Here is a 20,548-nt window from a genome sequence, read left to right as displayed (position 1 = left end):
AATAAGTGTCTGATTGTGCGGAGTGATTGTGGCTTGTCAGAACGCGCTTTATGCATTGTGCATGGGAGCACCGGACATTCACTTTTATCCTTTATTTTGTTTTTGTATCTTTGGTATATTTTTTTGTTATGTTCTTGGTTCCCATGGACTTTTCTATTTGTCTACCATATCAGTGCTGTTTGATAACTTTGTGGTATTTTTATTAGGGATGTAAATAATATATATATATATATATATATATATATATATATATATATATATTTAAATTACAATAATACATTCTGTATATTTAAATAAACAATTTTCTGACCCCTATATCTTTTTTTTTTATTTTCTATCTACAAAGCTGAAATTATTTTAAAAATGGAAAAAAAGAGGGGTGATTTGATTTAGATTTTTAAACATTTTTAAATACATTTTTGATATTTGTTTTTACACAATCCTCCTAGGGGACTTATATAAGCAATCATTCGATTGCTTATTCAATTCAGTTTGCTACTTTTTAAATGCTGTTGACAGCGGCATTATATAACCACATGCCTACTATAGTACATACTTGTATTCTCTATAGCAGTGTTTCCCAACCAGTGTGCCTCCAGCTGTTGCAAAACTACAACTCCCAGGATGCCCGGACAGCCTTCGGCTGTCCAGGCATGCTGGGAGTTGTAGTTTTGCAACAGCTGGAGGCACCCCTGGTTGGGAAACACTGACCTATACTATATACTACAATATAGTGACAGTCCAACATGCTGGAAGTTGTGGTTTTGCAACAGCTGGAGGCACCCCTGGTTGGAAAACACTGACCTATACTATATACTACTGTATAGTCCAACATGCTGGGAGTTGTAGTTTTTGTTTGGGGCAGCTGCTGAGCCACAGGCTGTATCAGGGCATGCTGGGAGTTGTAGTTAGTAACTAACTGCAACTCCCAGATTTAATTAAAAAAAGCAATCAAAAAGTCCCATCGAAACAAAAATGGTCCTGTTAAAAACTACAGATCGGGGCACAAAAAAATGAGCCCTCATACATCCCCGTATAAGGAGAAATAAAAAAGTTATAGGGGTCAGAATAGGACAAAATTTTCCCCGCATATGTGTATCCTGTGATAAGATAAGATGTCTGACCACGGGGGTCCCGCCGCTGGGGACACTCGCAATCTTGCATTCGGCACCCACCTCTTTGAGCTTCACGCCGCGCTGCCAGCTCACAAACTACCGGGTGCCGACCACGGGGCCGAAGTATCGTGACGTCACAACTCCGCCCCCGTTATGCAAGTCTATGGGAGGGGGCGTGACGGGAGTCGTGACGTCACAATACTCTGGCCCCGTGGTCGGCACCCGGCAGTTTGTGAGCTGACAGCGCGGCGTGCAGCTCAAAGAGGTGGGTGCCAAATGCAAGATTGCGGGGGTCCCCAGTGGCGGGACCCCCGCAGTCAGACATCTTATCCCCTCTCCTTTGGAAAGGGGATAAGATGTCTTAGAGCCGGAGTACCCCTTTAATTATGCAAATTAGCATGGCCGGTATTTTTTTGCAAGAAACATGGCAACCCTAAGTGGAGGCCCTGGGACTATTGACCCATTGAATCCTTCTGATTCTTTCTTTTAAAGGGGTACTCCACTGGAAAAAAAAAAACATTCTTAAATCAACTTGTGCCAGAAAGTTAAACAGATGTGTAAATGACTTCTATTAAAAAAATCTTAATCCTTCCAGTACTTATCAGCTGCTGTTATGATCCACAGAAAGTTCTTTTCTTTTTGAATTTCCTTTTCTGCCTGACCACAGTGCTCTCTGCTGACACCTCTGTCCATTTCAGGAACTGTCCAGAGTAGAAGCAAATCCCCCCCATAGAAAACCTATCCTCCTCTGGACAGTTCCTAAAATGGACAGAGGTGTCAGCAAAGAGCACTGTGGTCAGACAGAAAAGAAATTCAAAAAGAAAATAACTTCTTGTGGAGCATATAGCAGCTGATAAGTACTGGAAGGATTAAGATGTTTTAATAGAAGTCATTTACAAATCTGTTTAACTTTCTGGCACCAGTTAATTGTAAAAGAAAATGTTTTTCCAGTGGAGTATCCCTTTAAAAGGAATTCTAAACTGGGTTTGGTAGACAGAACAGTGAGAAGGTGACAGACCGAGTCAGGGAGGACGGGGACACAAATAGAGGACAGTGACAGGCGGATAGAGACATACAGGTAATCTCACACTCTGATGGACGCTCTGAACTCCAGCTTCTCCTTCTCTGTACCTTCCCGGACATTGAACTGTCCATTATCCATCACCCTGAAGATGTCCAGCGCTCTTGTTCCAGGTTCTGCTGCCGCTGCCAGGAAATGCCAGCTCCCCATGTACTGCGAAGGGAACTGCCAGGAATTTAATGCCAGGATAAGAATATACAATTTTATAAAATAACAATTCTAGAGCACCTACTAGAGATGAGCGAACTTACAGTAAATTTGATTCGGCACAAACTTCTCGGCTCGGCAGTTGATGACTTATCCTGCGTAAATTAGTTCAGCTTTCCGGTGCTCCTGTGGGCTGGAAAAGGTGGATACAGTCCTTGGAGACTCTTTCCTAGGACTGTATCCAACTTTTCCAGCCCACCGGAGTACAGTGGTCCCTCAAGTTACAATATTAATTGGTTCTGGGGCGACCATTGTATGTTGAAACCATTGTAGGTTGAGACCAGAACTCTATGGAAACCTTGTAATTGGTTGTAAGTAGATAACTAATATAGATAAAGCAAATCCTTACATATAAAAGTAATAAAGATCTGCTGGGAGCTGTAAATCACTGTCTATGTCAGTGTTTCCCAAGCAGGGAGCCTCCAGCTGTTGCAAAACTACAACTCCCAGCATGCCCGGACAGCCTTTGGCTGTCCGGGCATGCTGGGAGTTGTAGTTTTGCAACAGCTGGGGGCACCCTGTTTGGGAAACACTGGTCTATGTAGAGGACAGGAGCTTCTTTGGGGTCCTGTACAGTACAGGCAATGTCCTAAAAAAGTAATGGAGTCGCCCTCACCTGGTGTCCAAAGGAGCAGCTAACCCTGGTACAGGTAAAGAGAACAGAACATGTAATACCTCCCTGTACTGTAGGGGGCATTATCAGACATCAGTCAGTGCATACGCTTCAGTAATACAGGGGTTTTACCAGTGAATGCCCATTCTGATTGGTCAGATCTTCCGGCCATTGACACGTTTCACAGATCTGGACTGTCCGTAGCATTGTATGTTGAGTCTGGTTTCAACTTACGATGGTCCAGAACAGACCATTGTATGTTGAAACTATTGTATGTTGAGGCCATTGTAAGTTGAGGGATCACTGTACCTGAAAGCTGAACTAATTTATGCAGGATAAGTCATCAACTGCGGTGCCGAGAAGTTCGTGACGAATCGAATTTACTGTAAGTTCACTCATCTCTAGCACCTACTATTGTTTTGATTCAAAAATAATAAGCAGGGACCACAGACTTTGTTATTAGTTATTTTTCGTACGCTCTTATCCTGCCCTCACATGACATAGTGTATCCCAATATATATATATATATATATATATATATATATATATATAGAAAGAGAGAGAGAGAGAGAGAGAGAATCCTCACTGGGCTGCGGGGACATACCTGTCACTGTGTAGGGTCGGTCCTTTATCCCTATAATCCCCTGATGACTTCACACTTACTTAGGGACAGAAACGCGTTGGGATTGGTGACGCTTAGTGCTTTGTATAATGAGACACACACATTAGGTAAAATTGGATATATTGTGAACTGAGGTGTACTTTATCTTAACAGTACATGGTTATATATATTGCTTCCTTATATTCTGACATTGGCGAGACGTAACAATCCGTTGCAGCCTATGTCATTTATTATTCATTACGACACGTTTTATATACAGTGCTCCCTCAAGTTACAATATGAATTGGTTCCAGGACGACCATTGTATGTTGAAACCATTGTATGTTGAGACCAGAACTCTATGGAAACCTGGTAATTGGTTCTGAAGCCCCAAAATGTCATCCAAAAATAGGAAAAAGTGAGGATTAAAGAAAAATAAGTAGATAACTAATATAGATAAAGCAAATCCTTACATATAAAAGTAATAAAAGATCTGCTGGGAGCTGTAAATCACTGTCTATGTCAGTGTTTCCCAAGCAGGGAGCCTCCAGCTGTTGCAAAACTACAACTCCCAGCATGCCCGGACAGCCAAAGGCTGTCCGGGCATGCTGGGAGTTGTAGTTTTGCAACAGCTGGGGGCACCCTGCATGGAAAACACTGGTCTATGTAGAGGACAGGAGCTTCTTCAGGGTCCTGTACAGTACACAGTGTCCTAAAAAAGTAACATGGAGCCGCCCTCACCTGGTGTCCAAAGGAGCAGCTAACCCTGGTACAGGTAAAGAGTACAGAACATGTAATATCTCCCTGTACTCTAGGGGGCGCTACCAGATATCAGTCAGTGCATACACTTCAGTAATACAGGTAAAGAGTAAAGAACATGTAATACCTCCCTGTATTGTAGGGGGCGCTACCAGACACCAGTCAGTGCATACACTTCAGTAATACAGGTAAAGAGTAAAGAACATGTAATACCTCCCTGTACTGTAGGGGGTGCTACCAGACACCAGTCAGTGCATACACTTCAGTAATACAGGTAAAGAGTAAAGAACATGTAATACCTCCCTGTACTGTAGGGGGCGCTACCAGACACCAGTCAGTGCATACACTTCAGTAATACAGGTAAAGAGTACAGAACATGTAATACCTCCCTGTACTGTAGGGGGCGCTACCAGACACCAGTCAGTGCATACACTTCAGTAATACAGGTAAAGAATACAGAACATGTAATACCTCCCTGTACTGTAGGGGGCGCTACTAGACAGGAATTCAGTTTATACGCTTCAGTAATACAGGTGTTTTTCCAGTGAATGCCCATTCTGATTGGTCGGTTCTTCTGGCCATTGACATGTTTAACAGATCTGGACTGTCTGTACATTGTATGTTGAGTCTGGTTTCAACTTACAATGGTCCAGAAAAGACCATTGTATGTTGAAACTATTGTATGTTGTATGTATGTTGTATAATGTATGTATGTTTCCAGGTATCGCAGATCACAAACTGACAAGTGGCACAAATCACTGACAAGTGGCGTTGGGGGGGATGGAAGGATATCGTTTTTAACACAGGGTGCCTCCAGTTGTTTCACCACTACAACTCCCAGCATGCCCTGACAGCCAATAGATGTCAGGGCAAGCTGGGAGATGTAGTGGTCAAACAGCTGGAGGCACCCTGTGTAGAAGAACTAAGGGCGGAAGTGTCGGCCCCAGCAGGCATCAATGACGTCGCGCCTGCTGGGGAAGTCTGCCAGGTAGTGAGACAGACAAAAAAAGCATTTTTAATATATTAAAAAAATAATTTAAAGGCAGGGAGAGGGTTAGGGATAGATGTGCAATAGGCAGGGACATATATATATATATATATATATATATATATATATATATATATATATATATATAGGCTGGTGGGAGCTACACTTTAAATACTGTAAATGTTTTGCACAAATATCCAAAAGTAAAGAACTACTAATACTATATCCCATATCATTTGGGATCACCCTTGGTGGCTTGGCGGCACATCATAAACAATCAGTCTGTGGCTTTATTGATATAAAGGGTCCGTCCGGTAGAATAGTAAAACCCTTTACTATGACTGTTTGTCTAAGGTTCTTGACTAATAAAATATTTTTACCCTACATTTTTGTAGACGTGTGGGGGTATTTGCGAGCGGGGGATTGAACCGATATTTTATGGACCTCCCTAAACACCAATTCCTATACAGAAAAAATTGGTTGCTATGATTTCCAGACTAAGGGTGCATTCCCACACGGCGTATTTGCTGCGTATTTGCTGCTGCGTATTTTATTTTCTCTGTTGATGTCAATGGGTAGGAAAATACGCAGCAAATACGCAGCAAAATACGCCGTGTGGGAACGTACCCTAAGTGTAAGTTCACTTGGGAGGTTTTGCCTGCGAACTTGCAGTGTGTATCATGCTATGAGTTTAAATGGGGGCGGCTCTCCGCGAGCTTTCTGCAGCAGATTGTCGTCAGCAGAATTTCTGTAGTGGAAAATCCGCTGCAGATCCTGGGGTCAGATTTTCCGCAGCTGAAAATTTGCTGCAGACAGCATGTGGAGAGCCTACCCCCAATTAAAGGGATACTCCGGTGAAAACCTTTTTTCCTTTAAATCAACTGGTGGCAGAAAGTTAAACATATTTGTAAATTACTTCTATTAAAAAATCTTAATCCTTCCTATACTTATTAGCTGCTGAATACTACAGAGGAAATTCTTTTCTTTTTTGGAATGCTCTCTGATGACATCACGAGCACAGTTTTCGCTGCTGACGTTATTATAATAGTAATAACACATTATTTATTGTTGTCCTTAGTGGGATTTGAACCCAAGTCCCCAGCACTGCAAGGCAGCAGTGCTAAGCACTGAGCCACCATGCTGCCCTTAGCCTACATCTGCTATGCATGGTTGCTAAAATGGACAGAGATGTCAGCAGAGAGCACTGTGCTCGTGATGTCATCAGTGTTCCAAAAAGAAAGGAATTCCCTCTGTAGCATTCAGCAGCTAATAAGTACTGGAAGGATTAAGATTTTTTTTATAGAACTAATTTACAAATATGTTTAACTTTCTGCCACCAGTTGATTTAAAAGAAAAAAGGTTTTCTCTGGAGTACCCCTTTAAACTTGGAGCGTAAAACACTCTGTGATTTTACAATCAAACCTGCCCAAGTCAACGTACTCTAATTCCATATTACAAAGCTGTAGGCCCTCCATGGGTCTCGGAATGGTATTTCTATTCTGTTACATAATATTCCTTCCCACTTCCATTGGAGTATGCCAACAGGAAAAACCGACAAGTGCCTCTATATAAAATCAAGAATATGTATATATATAAAAGTACAGTGGGGGCCTATTAACAAAGGAGTTCAAGCTTCCTATAGTGACCTATCAATCCCAAAGTAAGTGGTGGTCAGAGATCACGGATGTGATCGTCTATGTCAGTGATCTTCAACCTGCGGACCTCCAGATGTTGCAAAACTACAACTCCCAGCATGCCCGGACAGCCATCGGCTGTCCGGGCATGCTGGGAGTTGTAGTTTTGAAACATCTGGAGGTCCGCAGGTTGAAGACCACTGGTCTATGTCATATCACGAGATTTAGTAGAAAAATTGGACTCATTTTGACGCTGGAATTCTGGATATTAAGAAGATCAGGAACACATCTGCATTCCTTAAAAAAAGGCTTTATTGGTGGATACATAGGCTACGCGTTTCTGGTCCGAAACGGACCCTTCATCAGGCAAAGTATATGTCTTTGCCTGACGAAGGGTCCGTTTCGGACCAGAAACGCGTAGCCTATGTATCCACAAATAAAGCCTTTTTTAAGGAATGCAGATGTGTTCCTGATCTTCTTAATATCCAGAGTTCCAGCGCCAAAATTAGTCCAATTTTTCTACCATACCTGCCATTTCGTTACACTGGGACAGCGTACCCGCTACCAGAGGACTGAGGCTGCGGACCTGGGAACTGCTATTATACCACGCTCTTTAGGTGTTGTGCCCTGAGCGCAACGTCTTCTGGTGAGTTTAACCTAAAATACGTGTAAACTAAACTTTTAACGTCCTTGACCCGGGGCGCAAATTCCCCTCTTTCTTTTTCCCCCCCCCCCCTCTCTCTATATATCACAAGATTTGGGATTTCCCACCATAGTATGTGATGGCGTATCCTTGATCGGTGTGGGTCAGATGAATCACCAAACTATTGGGTTATGGTGCTAGCTCGGCATCTACGACCATTCGGTTACCTCTGTCCTGTTGATGCGCGATGCTGATAGTTGGTCACTCCTACCGCATACGGAGAGGGAGTCGATGAGGAGTCCATAAAGGTACAGGAAATAACGCCATGCATTGCCGACCATTTCTGAGGGAGCCTCTGTCAGGTAGCAGCACGGTGACTGTTTTCGGGATGTATGTCTTTTCTGTCCTCCTTGTACCTCTTCGTTGGGCCTCTTATCTCTCAGGACCTTGCTCTTTTTTCACATTTTTGTTTATTTTTTTCCCACTCACAGACCCTTGTTCTCTGCCCTGTCAATCATTAACTCCACTTTCACCCAAGGCCGATGGTCAGTAGAAAGATAAGGCAAAAGACTTAAGGTCGGTTTACATGCACATATTTCGGACAAATCACACCGGGGGGGGGAGATTTATCAAAACCTGTGCAGAGGAAAAGTTGCCCAGTTGCCCATAGCAACCAATCAGATCGCTTCTTTCATTTTGCAGAGGCCGTGTTAAAAATGAAAGCAGCGATCTGATTGGTTGCTAAGGGCAACTGGGCAACTTTTCCTCTGGACGGGTTTTGATAAATCTCCCCCCACCGACCTTACAAATGACGAAATTGATCCAAGATTACCGCTCACACCCACAGATGTTTTTTTTTAAGATAGTAACGTATAAAGAACAATAGCATGCACTCACCGCAAGGATAGTCTCGAAACGTCCGGAGGTCCGGGGTCCCGGGGTAGCACAAGACAGGTACGGAGGAGCTCAGAGGATACGCCGGTTGTTTCACGCGACTATGCGCGCTTCTTCCAGCCTCTCATTGTATGTTGAGACCAGAACTCTATGGAAACCTGGTAATTGGTTCTAAAGGCACCAAAATGTCATCCAAAAATAGGAAAAAGTGAGGATTAAAAGAAAAATAAGTAGATAATTAATATAGATAAAGCAAGTCCTTAAATATAAAAGTAATAATGATCTGCTGGGAGCTGTAAATCACTGTCTATGTCAGTGTTTCCCAAGCAGGGAGCCTCCAGCTGTTGCAAAACTACATCTCCCAGCATGCCCGGACAGCCAAAGGCTGTCCGGGCATGCTGGGAGTTGTAGTTTTGCAACAGCTGGAGGCACCCTGTTTGGGAAACACTGGTCTATGTAGAGGACAGGAGCTTCTTTGGGGTCCTGTATAGTACACAATGTCCTAAAAAAGTAACATGGAGCCGAACTCACCTGGTGTCCAAAGGAGCAGCTAACCCTGGTACAGGTAAAGAGTACAGAACATGTAATACCTCCCTGTACTGTAGGGGGCGCTACCAGACACCAGTCAGTGCATACACTTCAGTTATACAGGTAAAGAGTACAGAACATGTAATACCTCCCTGTACTGTAGGGGGCGCTACCAGACACCAGTTAGTGCATACACTTCAGTAACACAGGTAAAGAGTACAGAACATGCAATACCTCCCTGTACTGTAGGGGGCGCTACCAGACACCAGTCAGTGCATACACTTCAGTAATACAGGTATAGAGTACAGAACATGTAATACCTCCCTGTACTGTAGGAGGCGCTACCAGACACCAGTCAGTGCATACGCTTCAGTAATACAGGGGTTTTACCAGTGAATGTCCATTCTGATTGGTCAGTTCTTCCAACCATTGACATGTATCACAGATCTGGACTGTCTGTACATTGTATGTTGAGTCTGATTTCAAGTTACAATGGTCCAGAAAAGACCATCATATGTTGAAACTATTATATGTTAAGGCCATTGTAAGTTGAGTAAGTGTACTATTAAAAGCTCAGTTTTGCAGCACTTTCCCCTGACTGGGTTTGGTCAGCTGGTGATTATCTCTTGTTGTTGATGCTGGGAGGTTTCCATATACAGGTCGTTCGCAGGACCATTACATTTTTGCAAGATTTATTGCATAAACCATTGGAAGCTGAATCCATTCTTCATTAAATACTGTAAATGTTGAGCACAAATATCCAAAAGTAAAGAAGTACTCAGGCCGGAAGAAGCGCGCATAGTCGAGTGAAACGACCGGCGTTGCCTCTGAGCGCTTCCGAACCTGTCTTATAGTCCCCCGGAACCCCGGACGTTTAGACACTATCCTTGCGGTGAGTGCATGCTACAACGCTATTGTTCTTTATACGTTATTGTCATTTACTGCAGCTTTATTGCGTGCACCCCGCAGGTGTCAAGCATGTCACTGGACCTTCATCTGCATCCGCATACCTGTCCTTTACATCTTAGTGGTATTTATATAGTAGTGCTCTCCCCTTCATTTCCTTGCTCCATTGTATATTTTTGTTAAAGGGGTACTCCAATGGAAAACTTTTTTTTTTTTTTTTTTTTTTTTATAAACTGGTGCGAGAAAGTTAAAACAGATTTGTAAATTACTTCTATTAAAAAAAATCTTAATCCTTCCAGTACTTTTTAGGGGCTGTATACTACAGAGGAAATGCTTTACTTTTTAGATTTCTCTGATGTCATGACCACAGTGCTCTCTGCTGACCTCTGCTGTCCATTTTAGGAACTGTCCAGAGAAGGAGAAAATCCCCATAGCAAACATATGCTGCTCTGGACAGTTCCTAAAATGGACAGAAGTGTCAGCAGAGAGCACTGTGGTTGTGACATCAGAGAAATCTAAAACGTAAAGCATTTCCTCTGTAGTATATAGCCCCTAAAAAGTACTGGAAGGGTAAAGATTTTTTAATAGAAGTAATTTACAAATCTGTTTTAACTTTCTGGTACCAGTTGATTTAAAAAAAAAAAAAAGTTTTCCACGGGAGTACCCCTTTAAGATAGATTCAGTTCTTATCTGTTATCATCGTCCTAAAATGAAACCTTTCCATTCCCATAGAGGCCAACACTATAACTTAATTGTATTGCGACGTTATGATTGCATGTATTGATTGTCAATACATTTGTATTTTAACTCCTGACCTGATGCGAGCGCAACACAACTGGTAAAAAAAAACATGACTAGGGGATATCCTAGCTGCTTACCTTTTGCCCAACCCCAAAATCCCAATAACGACTGACACCGGTTAGTGGTACAAAAGGCCACAGCAGCTCATATTTATTAACATTGAACAATTTAAACATTGTCATAACATACTGTATGAACATCATACAAAAAAACATAAAACATAACCACCCTACAGCGGCAGAGAGATCTGGAGGCAACATCCCCTTTTAACCCCAAGTGAACCAATGTGCCAAGCCTCCTACATTTGCCCCTAGCCGTAAGGCACCAGACCCAGGGACACCGTTTCAGAGGCCCAATCCGCTCCCCGGGGCCCATGCACAGCGGAGAATCCTTCACCAGGCTAAGTACCGTCCCCAGCCTCCTCCACCAACACCTTCTCAAACCACCAAAATTGCCACTCCTGCCTCCAAATCCCTCTCCCGTTACTGCTGCCGCGACAATAAAACCCAAACCTATTACAAGGGCGGGTGGGCGGTAACTTCGCTGGCCTCGTGCCGACTGACCCCTGACCCAACCCCCTCCCTCTTAAACCCCTTCCTAACTCCTCCCCTTACATAACGTCCCTATCATGTGTCCAGCCCAGTCTCCCCCTGTCATGTGCCCCTCCGCTCCGATACTCTCCACTACAGGGCTGCCTAACCCTGTTGGATTTTTGCTCACAAGCCGCATGCATCTTTGTCAGTACTGATCTTCATGCTTGTGTAAATGTCATCTGCTGGCAGTTTCTCTGCATTTAGATTTTTTACGATTACATTTACGAGGACATTTACAATGTGTGGCTCCATTTTCAGTCCACTGGATTCACTAAGACAATCACGTCTCTTAGTAAATCCAGCAGCTCCATAACTGCCTGTTGTGCGCAGCGCAGACATATTTGTCACCTATAAACTGGTGTATATTTCTGTGGCTTTCGGGATGGCAAGTCGGCCCTAAAGTCTCTTGTCAGGAGAACACACACCAGGCACCCCCCCTCTATGCAAGGCTGAGCCCTCAAAAAAATCTCATATTTTTGCCCCCATAAAAAACACACAATTTTTGAGCAAAATATACAACTTTTGGAGGTTTAGACCACAGGGACGGCCTAATATATGACCTCCAACGTGTGTATTCTGTGTAGCCCTAGTCTTGTAGGTTTGTCTTTCAGATGCGGTGTACATGCTACAGTCGTTGTGATTGTAAGGCTATGTTCACACGGCGGACTTTCCGAGCAGAATTCCGTGGGAATATTCCTCTTGAGAATTCCACTGCAGCAGAGTCTTATTGATTTCAATGAGATTCTGCTGCACTGTGCACATGGTGGAATTTTAACGGCAGAAGTTTCTGCCACGGAAATCCTGTCCACAGAAACATTGAACTGTTCTATGGTTCTGCAGATTCCGCTTAAAAATGCATTGCTGTCTATATAAACAGCACATTTCTGAGTGGTCCTACAGTAGCTTTCTTTTAAGAGCCGAGGAACGTGCTCTCGAATCACCCAAAGTGCAAGAAAAAGTGCAAAAAGTGCATACGTGTTAAAGGGGTACTCCGGTGAAAACCTTTTTTCTTTTAAATCAACTGGTGGCAGAAATTTAAACATATTTGTAAATTACTTCTATTAAAAAATCTTAATCCTTCCAGTACTTATTAGCTGCTGAATGCTACAGAGGAAATTCCTTTCTTTTTGGAACACTGACGACATCACGAGCACAGTGCTCTCTGATGACATCTCCGTCCATTTTAGCAACCATTCATAGCAGATGTATGCTAAGGGCAGCATGGTGGCTCAGTGGTTAGCACTGTTGCCTTGCAGTGCTGGGGACTTGGGTTCAAATCCCACTAAGGACAACAATAAATAAAGCGTTATTATTATTATTATAATAACGTCAGCAGAGAGAACTGTGCTCGTGATGTCATCAGAGAGCATTCCAAAAAGAAAAGAATTTCCTCTGTAGTATTCAGCAACTAATAAGTACAGGAAGGATTAAGATTTTTTAATAGAAGTAATTTACAAATATGTTTAACTTTCTGCCACCGGTTGATTTAAAAGAAAAAAGGTTTTCACCGGAGTACCCCTTTAACCCCTTAAGGACTCAGCCCATTTTGGCCTTAAATGGGCACTGTCATGAAAACCAAAAATTGATATGTTGTAGTACTTCAGTACTACAACATATCTCTAATATAGTTTAATTAAAAAAAGTGATTTTAAAACAGTTTAAAATCACTTTTAAATTCGGCCACTAGGGGTCGCCCTCCTAGTGGCCGAATGCATTCAGCAGTGACGTCACCACTGAATTTCGACTCGTTGAAGCCTGGCAACGAGTCGAAATTCAGGCACTGCAGTGCTCGCTCCCGCCTGTCAATCAAACAGGCGGGAGCGAGCGCTTTGAAGGAAGAAGACGCGCGCAGGCTCGGGGACAAGGTAAAGTATTATGTTCACTGTATTATGTATACTGTTCACCTATACAGTATGCCTCCAGTTCCCCCACTACAACTCCCAGCATGCCCTGGGAGTTTTAGTGGGGAAGCCTGGAGGGACACTGTATAGGTGAACTGAGGGGTAGTGGGTTGAGCGGAGCAGCGGGGCCGGGGGGGGGGGGGGGGGGGGATTTGCGGGCTGCTCGGCGTGGAGGGAGTACTCTGGGTGAACTAAGGGGGAGGGGGAGGGAGTTGAGTGGCGCGACGGGGGCGGGGGAGGGTTTGCGGGCTGCACGGCGGGTGATGTGCTCCGGTGTTCATCTATACAGAGTGCCTCCAGTTGTTTCCCCACTACAACTCCCAGCATGCCCTGACAGCCAATAGATGTCAGGGCAAGCTGGGAGTTGCAGTGGGGAAAAAGCTGGAGGCACCCTGTATAGGTGAACTACGGGCGGAAGTGCCGGCCCCAGCAGGCATCAGTGACGTGGTGCCTGCTGGGGAAGTCTGCCTGGTAGTGAGCACACTACCAGGCAGACAAAAAAGCGTTTTTAATATGTAAAAAAAAAAATTAAAGGCAGGGAGGGGGTTAGGGATAGATGGGTAATAGGCAGGGACAGAAAAGAAAAAAAAAGTGATGGTGGGAGCTACCCTTTAAGGACTCAGACAATTAAATTTTTACGTTTTCATTTTTTCCTCCTCGCCTTCTAAAAATCATAACTCTTTTATATTTTCATCCACAGACTAGTATGAGGGCTTGTTTTTTGCGCGACCAGTTGTCCTTTGTAATGACATAACTCATTATATCATAAAATGTATGGCGCAAACAAAAAACACTATTTTTATGGGGAAATTAAAACGAAAAACGCAATTTTGCTAATTTTGGAAGGTTTTGTTTTCACGCCGTACAATTTCTGGTGAAAATGACATGTGTTCTTTATTCTGAGGGTCAATACGATTAAAATGATACCCATTATTATATACTTTTATATTATTGTTGCGCTTAAAAAAAATCACAAACTTTTTAACCAAATTAGTACGTTTATAATCCCTTTATTTTGATGACCTATAACTTTTTTATTTTTCCGTACAAGCGGCAGTATGGGGGCTCATTTTTTGCGCCATGATCTGTACTTTTTTTTGATACCACATTTGCATATAAAAAACTTTTAATACATTTTTTATAATTTTTTTTTAATAAAATGTATTAAAAAAGTAGGAATTTTGGACTTTTTTTTTTTTTTCGTTCACACCGTTAACCGTACGGGATCATTAACATTTTATTTTAATAGTTCGGACATTTCCGCACGCGGCGATACCAAATATGTCTATAAAAAATTTTTTTTACACTTTTTGGGGGTAAAATAGGAAAAAACGGACGTTTTACTTTTTTATTGGGGGAGGGGATTTTTCACATTTTTTTTACTTTTACATTTTTTTTTACACTTGAATAGTCCCCATAGGGGACTATTCATAGCAATACCATGATTGCTAATACTGATCTGTTCTATGTATAGGACATAGAACAGATCAGTGTTATCGGTCATCTCCTGCTCTGGTCTGCTCGATCACAGACCAGAGCAGGAGACGCCGGGAGCCGCACGGAGGAAGGTGAGGGGACCTCCGTGCGGCGTTATGAATGATCGGATCCCCGCAGCAGCGCTGCGGGCGATCCGATCATTCATTCAAATCACGCACTGCCGCAGATGCCGGGATCTGTATTGATCCCGGCACCTGAGGGGTTAATGGCGGATGCCCGCGAGATCGCGGGCGTCGGCCATTGCCGGCGGGTCCCTGGCTGCGATTAGCAGCCGGGATCAGCCGCGCATGACACGGGCATCGCTCCGATGCCCGCGGTTATGCTTAGGACGTAAATGTACGTCCTGGTGCGTTAAGTACCACCGCACCAGGACGTACATTTACGTCCTGCGTCCTTAAGGGGTTAAACAAAAAAATGTGGTAGCGGGGTGTGTGGTGCAGGGCAGATGTTGTTACCCTAGGGGCAGATGGCATTAACCTCTTGTATTCATGACGCCAGGGTGTGGTTTAGCCTATAATCACCTGAAGATATGCCGCTGGATCCTGGGCTAGGCACGAGGGCAATAAAGACTCCGACGCCAAGTTACGAATAACGGTAGTTTTACTGAGGGTAGACAGTTGGTAAAGTCTATACAGTTCAGCCAGGGCCCAAGGAGGTGACCAGTGACGCAGAGACCTTAAGGGTTTGCTGGGACTTGTAGTAGGACTGGACAATTGAATGCAGACCACGCTGACTTGACAGATGACAGGGACTGACTTGACTCATAAAGCTGTGACTTTATCTTACTTGACTTGATGGCGGCTGCAGGACTGGACTTTGAGGTCTCCAACACTCTGCACACACACACTAGACAAGACTACACTGGACCTCAGCAGAAGAGCAGAGATCAAAGAGAGAGAAGATCCACTCAGGGCTTATATAGGGGAGACTAGCAGGGAGCCCATAGGTGACCCCCGGGATCACCTGGTCACTGGTACCTCCTGGGTAACAATCACATGACATATCACATGGTATAACTCTTAAAGCAACATAACCTGGTAAACATATTTACAATGGGGAAACAAGTGCAGGGGGCCTGAGGACACTGAAGGAGGCTGCCTGACAGGACAGCAGGAGCACGGTGGTAACACCTCCCATGCTGGGCCACCACAAAAATGTGCACAAAGGATCCGGTCTATCGCAAGCCCTTCTCCGACAGAAGAGATGCCCCCAACAAATCTTACCCTTCGCCTCCGGACCAAAAGGTACCTGCTAGGTTCCAGGTTCGATGTCCTTTTTTGCCGAAGCTACTAAGGGACCACAAATGCTCCAGGCATCCCCCTTGGCGTTAGCCAAGGTATCTGTTTGGAGAGCCGATAACGGTCGGTACCCTGCCCGTGCAGGAGTACCCGGGGTTTTTGCAGGGAGATTTGGAACCTAATGGCCGCACATACTTTTCCTAGACCGCCAGGAGGGACAACCAGAAGGGCTACCGCATCCTGACAATCCTTTGAACACACAACACGCGGTCCTAGTGCCACCGAATCAAGCAGATGCGGGGAATGTCCACATGTATTTTCCGGGCAGACATTCTGCCTATTTTCGGCTGTGTGAACATAGCCTAAAGCAAATTTTCACGCGCATAAGATCATTTTTTTTTGTAAGATGAGCTCACCCCGCCCCTGCCCAATTTAGGGGTCTCTTTAGTTTAGTGGGTGTATTTGTACCCACTAGTACAACTATTCATGTATAAAATTGATTGGTCCATCAGGTCTGTCTTTGTAACAAGCTGGCCATACACTATAGGCCACAGTGGAGGGACACAATAATCGGTGGAGGGACACAAGCTGTACCTCGGTTCCTCATTTGGGTGGGCTGGTATAGTCATGAAGGTTGGTCAGGGCTACGTATGGAACCAGCTAGATGCACACAGGCAAGCCTGGCTCTATTAGTGAGTAGTTTGGCTTGCTTGTGGAGTAGCAGTGATGCCAGGGGGGACAGTCAAACCCCAAATTGGCATTGAGGCCAGAAGTCAAATCAACTTTTCCCTATTCACCATCATTGGCTGTGATACAGTGGGATGCAGATAGCATGATCTTTGGCTACACAACCTATGTTGTGGCCAAAGTCACAATGTGGTCCTGTAGGGGGAGGAATATAATGCTAAATTAATCCAGTCACCCTGTACAGTTACAGGAGCATTCTTACCTTAGAGCAGTGGCCTCAAACTGTGGCCCTCCAGACGTTGCAAAGCCAATGGCTGTCCGGGCATGCTGGGAGTTGAAGTTTTGCAACATCTGGAGGGCCAAAATTTGAGACCACTGCCTTAGAGGTTTATAGCACGGTCCAGTGGTCTCCAAACTGAGTACCTCCAGGTATAGCAGTTGGCTGTCCAGGCATGCTGGGAGTTGTAGTTTTCAACCTGTAACGGATCTGTTTTGTTATTTATTTTTTTGCGTACACAATAGCGGGTTAACTACGTTTTGTATACAGCAAACTTAGATGGACTGTAATAAACAAAACTGTGAAAGGGAAACAAAAACGCGACGTGAGCCCAGCTGTAGTATGACTCCGCTCCTGCCATAACCAACATTTTCCCAGTGTTGTTGAATTGGCCCAATCCCATTCATAGATACTTCATGACAGTAGCAGGGCTGTTACAATGTCTCCTTTACTTGTTTTATGAAAAGCAGTGTATTTACTATTGCAATAATTTACTAAGTATTTGGAAAAACAGATTATTAATAATAACAATAATAATAATAATGGGGGAGATTTATCAATACTGTCCAGAGGAAAAGTTGCTAAGTTGCCCTTAGCAACCAAACAGATCGCTTCTTTCATTTTTAACAAGGCCTCTGCAAAATGAAAGAAGCAAGCTGATTGGTTGCCATGGGCAACTGGGCAACATTTCCTTTGCACAGGTTTTGATAAATCTCCCCCAATAATATTAATAATAATAATAAAAAATACAAATTACTATTATTATTTATAAAAAAAAATAAAAATAATAAAAATTACAGATTGACATGTAGTGGACTAAGGGCGGAAGTGACTGACATTTTAAAACACAGAGGGGGAGATTTATCAAGATCCGTGTAGAGGAAAAGTTGACCAGTTGCCCATAGCAACCAATCAGCTTGCTTCTTTCATTTTAGGAAGGACCGCTGAAAAAAATGCAAGAAGCGAGCTGATTGGTTACTATGAACTGGGCAACTTTTTCCTCTTCAGAGGTATCGTTAAAAATTCTCCCAGAGTCCGGGCGGAAGCGGATGTGCGTCATGCGTTCCAATCGCCGGAAAAGAACAGCGGCTTACCGTTTGCTCCGGAAGTCTTTCTGCGAACCCGGAAGCTGACCGGCTGCTGCTGTTTTTCGGTCCAGCACTTGTCAGTTGTCGGTGTCTCTGGTTGCCAGGGAGACCGAGGTCACAGGTGAGATGTCACAGGTCACGGGTGGGAGCGGGGCAGGAGCCGGGGCACAGGGCGGAATGTTCTAGCAGCTGTGAGACTGACAGGCGGTGTAAGAGCAAGACTGCCCCCCCCCCCCCTCCGCTCATACCGGTACCGCAGCGCCTCCATTATGGGTCATCCCGGAGGTTGGGGGTGAGGTTTGGGCTCTGTCATGTTCCTCCACACCAGACTCTTCCTCCATGTTTGTATTGACCCTGCTGTGTGCACTGGGGTCCATGAGGGAGAAGGAAAGGGAAGAACCCAAACTCTTCTACAATTCTCCACAATGAACAATTAGGGTTTCCCTTTACTGGAACAAATGGGCCTAGGCCGATCAGACACTTACTCTGTATCCCAGTGTTTTCCAACCAGGGTGCCTCCAGCTGTTGCAAAACTACAACTCCCAGCATGCCCGGACAGCCTTCGGCTGTCCGGGCATGCTGGGAGTTGTTGTTTTGCAACAGCTGGAGGCACCCTGGTTGGAAAACACTGCTGTATCCTGTGGTTACCGGATACATTATAAAGGAGAACGATTGTGCACAAACACGTATCTAAAGGATAGGGGAATACGTTTTAGATTAGGGCCCCAAATCCCTCCCCCCTGCGTTCTTCTGCACGGGGACCCCAACCCTCTCTGTGTTTACTGAAAGGAACTTCCACTCCTCACTAAAGTGCCCTGGTTCCACCTTGGTTTGTTTAACCCCTTAATGACCAAGCCCATTTTCACCTCAAGGACCAGGCCAATTCTATTTTAGCGTTTTCGTTTTTTCCTCCTCACCTTCTAAAAAATCCATAACTCCTTTATATTTCCATCTACAGACCCATATAAGGGCTTGTTTTTTGCGTGACCAATTGTACTGTGTAATTAAACCTCTCATTTTACCATAAAATGTACGGCAAACCCCAAAAAAAAAAAATGTTTTTTAGGGAGGAAATTTAAATGAAAACCCCAATTTTGCACATTATGGAGGTTTTTGTTTTCACTCTGTACACTTTATGGTAAAAATGACATGTGCTCTTTATTCTGTGGGTCAATACGATTAAAATGATACCCATGGCTAGATAGTTAAATATTTTTGTACCGCTTAAAAAAATCTAAAACTTTTTGTACAAAATCAGTAATCTAAAATCGCCCTAGTTTGACCACCTATAACTTTTTCATTTTTCCGTATATAGGGCTCATTTTTTGCGCCGTCATCTGTACTTTTTTGAGATACCACATTTGCATTTATAAAACTTTTAGATCCTTTTTTATAAAATTTTTTTAAAATAAAATGTGACAAAAAAGCTGAAGTTTTAGGCTTTTTTTAATTTTTTACGTTTACGCCATTCACCGTACGGGATCATTAACATTATATTTTGATAGTTCGGACATTTACGCACGCGGCGATACCAAATATGTTTATTAAAAAAAAAATTACGCTTTTTGGGGTAAAATGGTAAAAACTGACAATTTTTATCGGGGGGAGGGGATTTTTCAATTTTTTTTTACATTTTTCAACTTTTTTTTACACTTGTTATGCCCCCGTAGGGGACTATCTATAGCAATCCTTTGATTGCTAATACTGTGCAGTGCTATGCATAGGACACAGCACTGCTCAGTATTATCGGTGATCTTCTGCTCTGGTCTGCTCGATCTCAGACCAGAGCAGAAGACCCCGGGAGACGGCCGGAGCCAGGTGAGGGGACCTCCGGCTGTCATGCTGGATGAATGTATCCCCGCGGCAGCACTGCGGGTGATTCGATCATCCAATCAAAGTGCCGCAATGCTGCAGATGCCGTGATCTGTATTGATCACGGCAACGTAGGGGTTAATGGCGGACATCCGCGCGATCGCGGATGTCGGCCATTACGGGCGGGTCCCCGGCTGCTGCTAGCAACCGGAACCTGCGGTGTATGACGCGAGCGCTCTTCCGATGCTTGCGGTCATACACAGGACGTAAATGTACGTCCTGGTGCGGGAAGTCCCTCCAAACCAGGACATACATTAACGACCGTGGTCGTTAAAGGGGTTATCCAGGAAAAAAAACTTTTTTCTTTTATATATCAATTGGCTCCAGAAAGTTGAACAGATTTGTAAATTACTTTTATTAAAAAATCTTAATCCTTTCAGTACTTATGAGCTGCTGAAGTTGAGTTGTTCTTTTCTGTCTAAGTGCTCTCTGATGACACGTGTCTCGGGAACTGTCCAGAGTAGAAGCAAATCCCCATAGCAAACCTCTTCTACTCTGTGCAGTTCCCGAGACAAGCAGAGATGTCAGCAGAGAGCACTGTTGCCAGACAGAAAAGTACAACTCAACTTCAGCAGCTGATAATTATTGAAAGGATTAAGATTTTTTAATAGAAGTAATTTACAAA

The 20,548-nt window shown here is 43.8% G+C and overlaps 2 protein-coding genes across 15 annotated transcripts in view; one reads left to right on the top strand and one right to left on the bottom strand.

Annotated features, from left to right (window-relative positions):
* Window positions 1-8,246, bottom strand: part of APOM (apolipoprotein M) — a 37,634-nt gene extending 29,388 nt beyond the window's left edge. Inside the window, exons 1-2 of one of the 2 annotated variants that reach the window (XM_056540956.1) lie at window positions 7,869-8,246; window positions 2,204-2,361 (exon numbers count right to left, since the gene is read on the bottom strand). In XM_056540956.1, the coding sequence (XP_056396931.1) occupies window positions 2,204-2,361; window positions 7,869-7,982 (272 nt within the window). In that variant the 5' untranslated portion in view covers window positions 7,983-8,246. The remainder of the gene's footprint in view (window positions 1-2,203; window positions 2,362-7,868) is intronic. The other variant, XM_056540957.1, reaches the window with a different exon arrangement.
* A 230-nt stretch (window positions 8,247-8,476) lies between these two features.
* Window positions 8,477-20,548, top strand: part of BAG6 (BAG cochaperone 6) — an 88,801-nt gene continuing 76,729 nt past the window's right edge. For 7 of the 13 annotated variants that reach the window (XM_056540928.1, XM_056540934.1, XM_056540935.1 and 4 more), the window contains exon 1: window positions 15,882-16,005. In XM_056540928.1, coding sequence (XP_056396903.1) covers window positions 15,897-16,005 — 109 coding nt within the window. In that variant the 5' untranslated portion in view covers window positions 15,882-15,896. The other 6 variants (XM_056540939.1, XM_056540936.1, XM_056540937.1 and 3 more) reach the window with 6 other exon arrangements.

Source organism: Hyla sarda, chromosome 9 (genome assembly GCF_029499605.1).
Source record: "Hyla sarda isolate aHylSar1 chromosome 9, aHylSar1.hap1, whole genome shotgun sequence".
In the NCBI taxonomy this organism is placed as follows: domain Eukaryota; kingdom Metazoa; phylum Chordata; class Amphibia; order Anura; family Hylidae; genus Hyla; species Hyla sarda.
The sequence above is the reverse complement of the archived record's forward strand: the minus strand, read 5'-3'. Positions and strand labels throughout refer to the sequence as shown.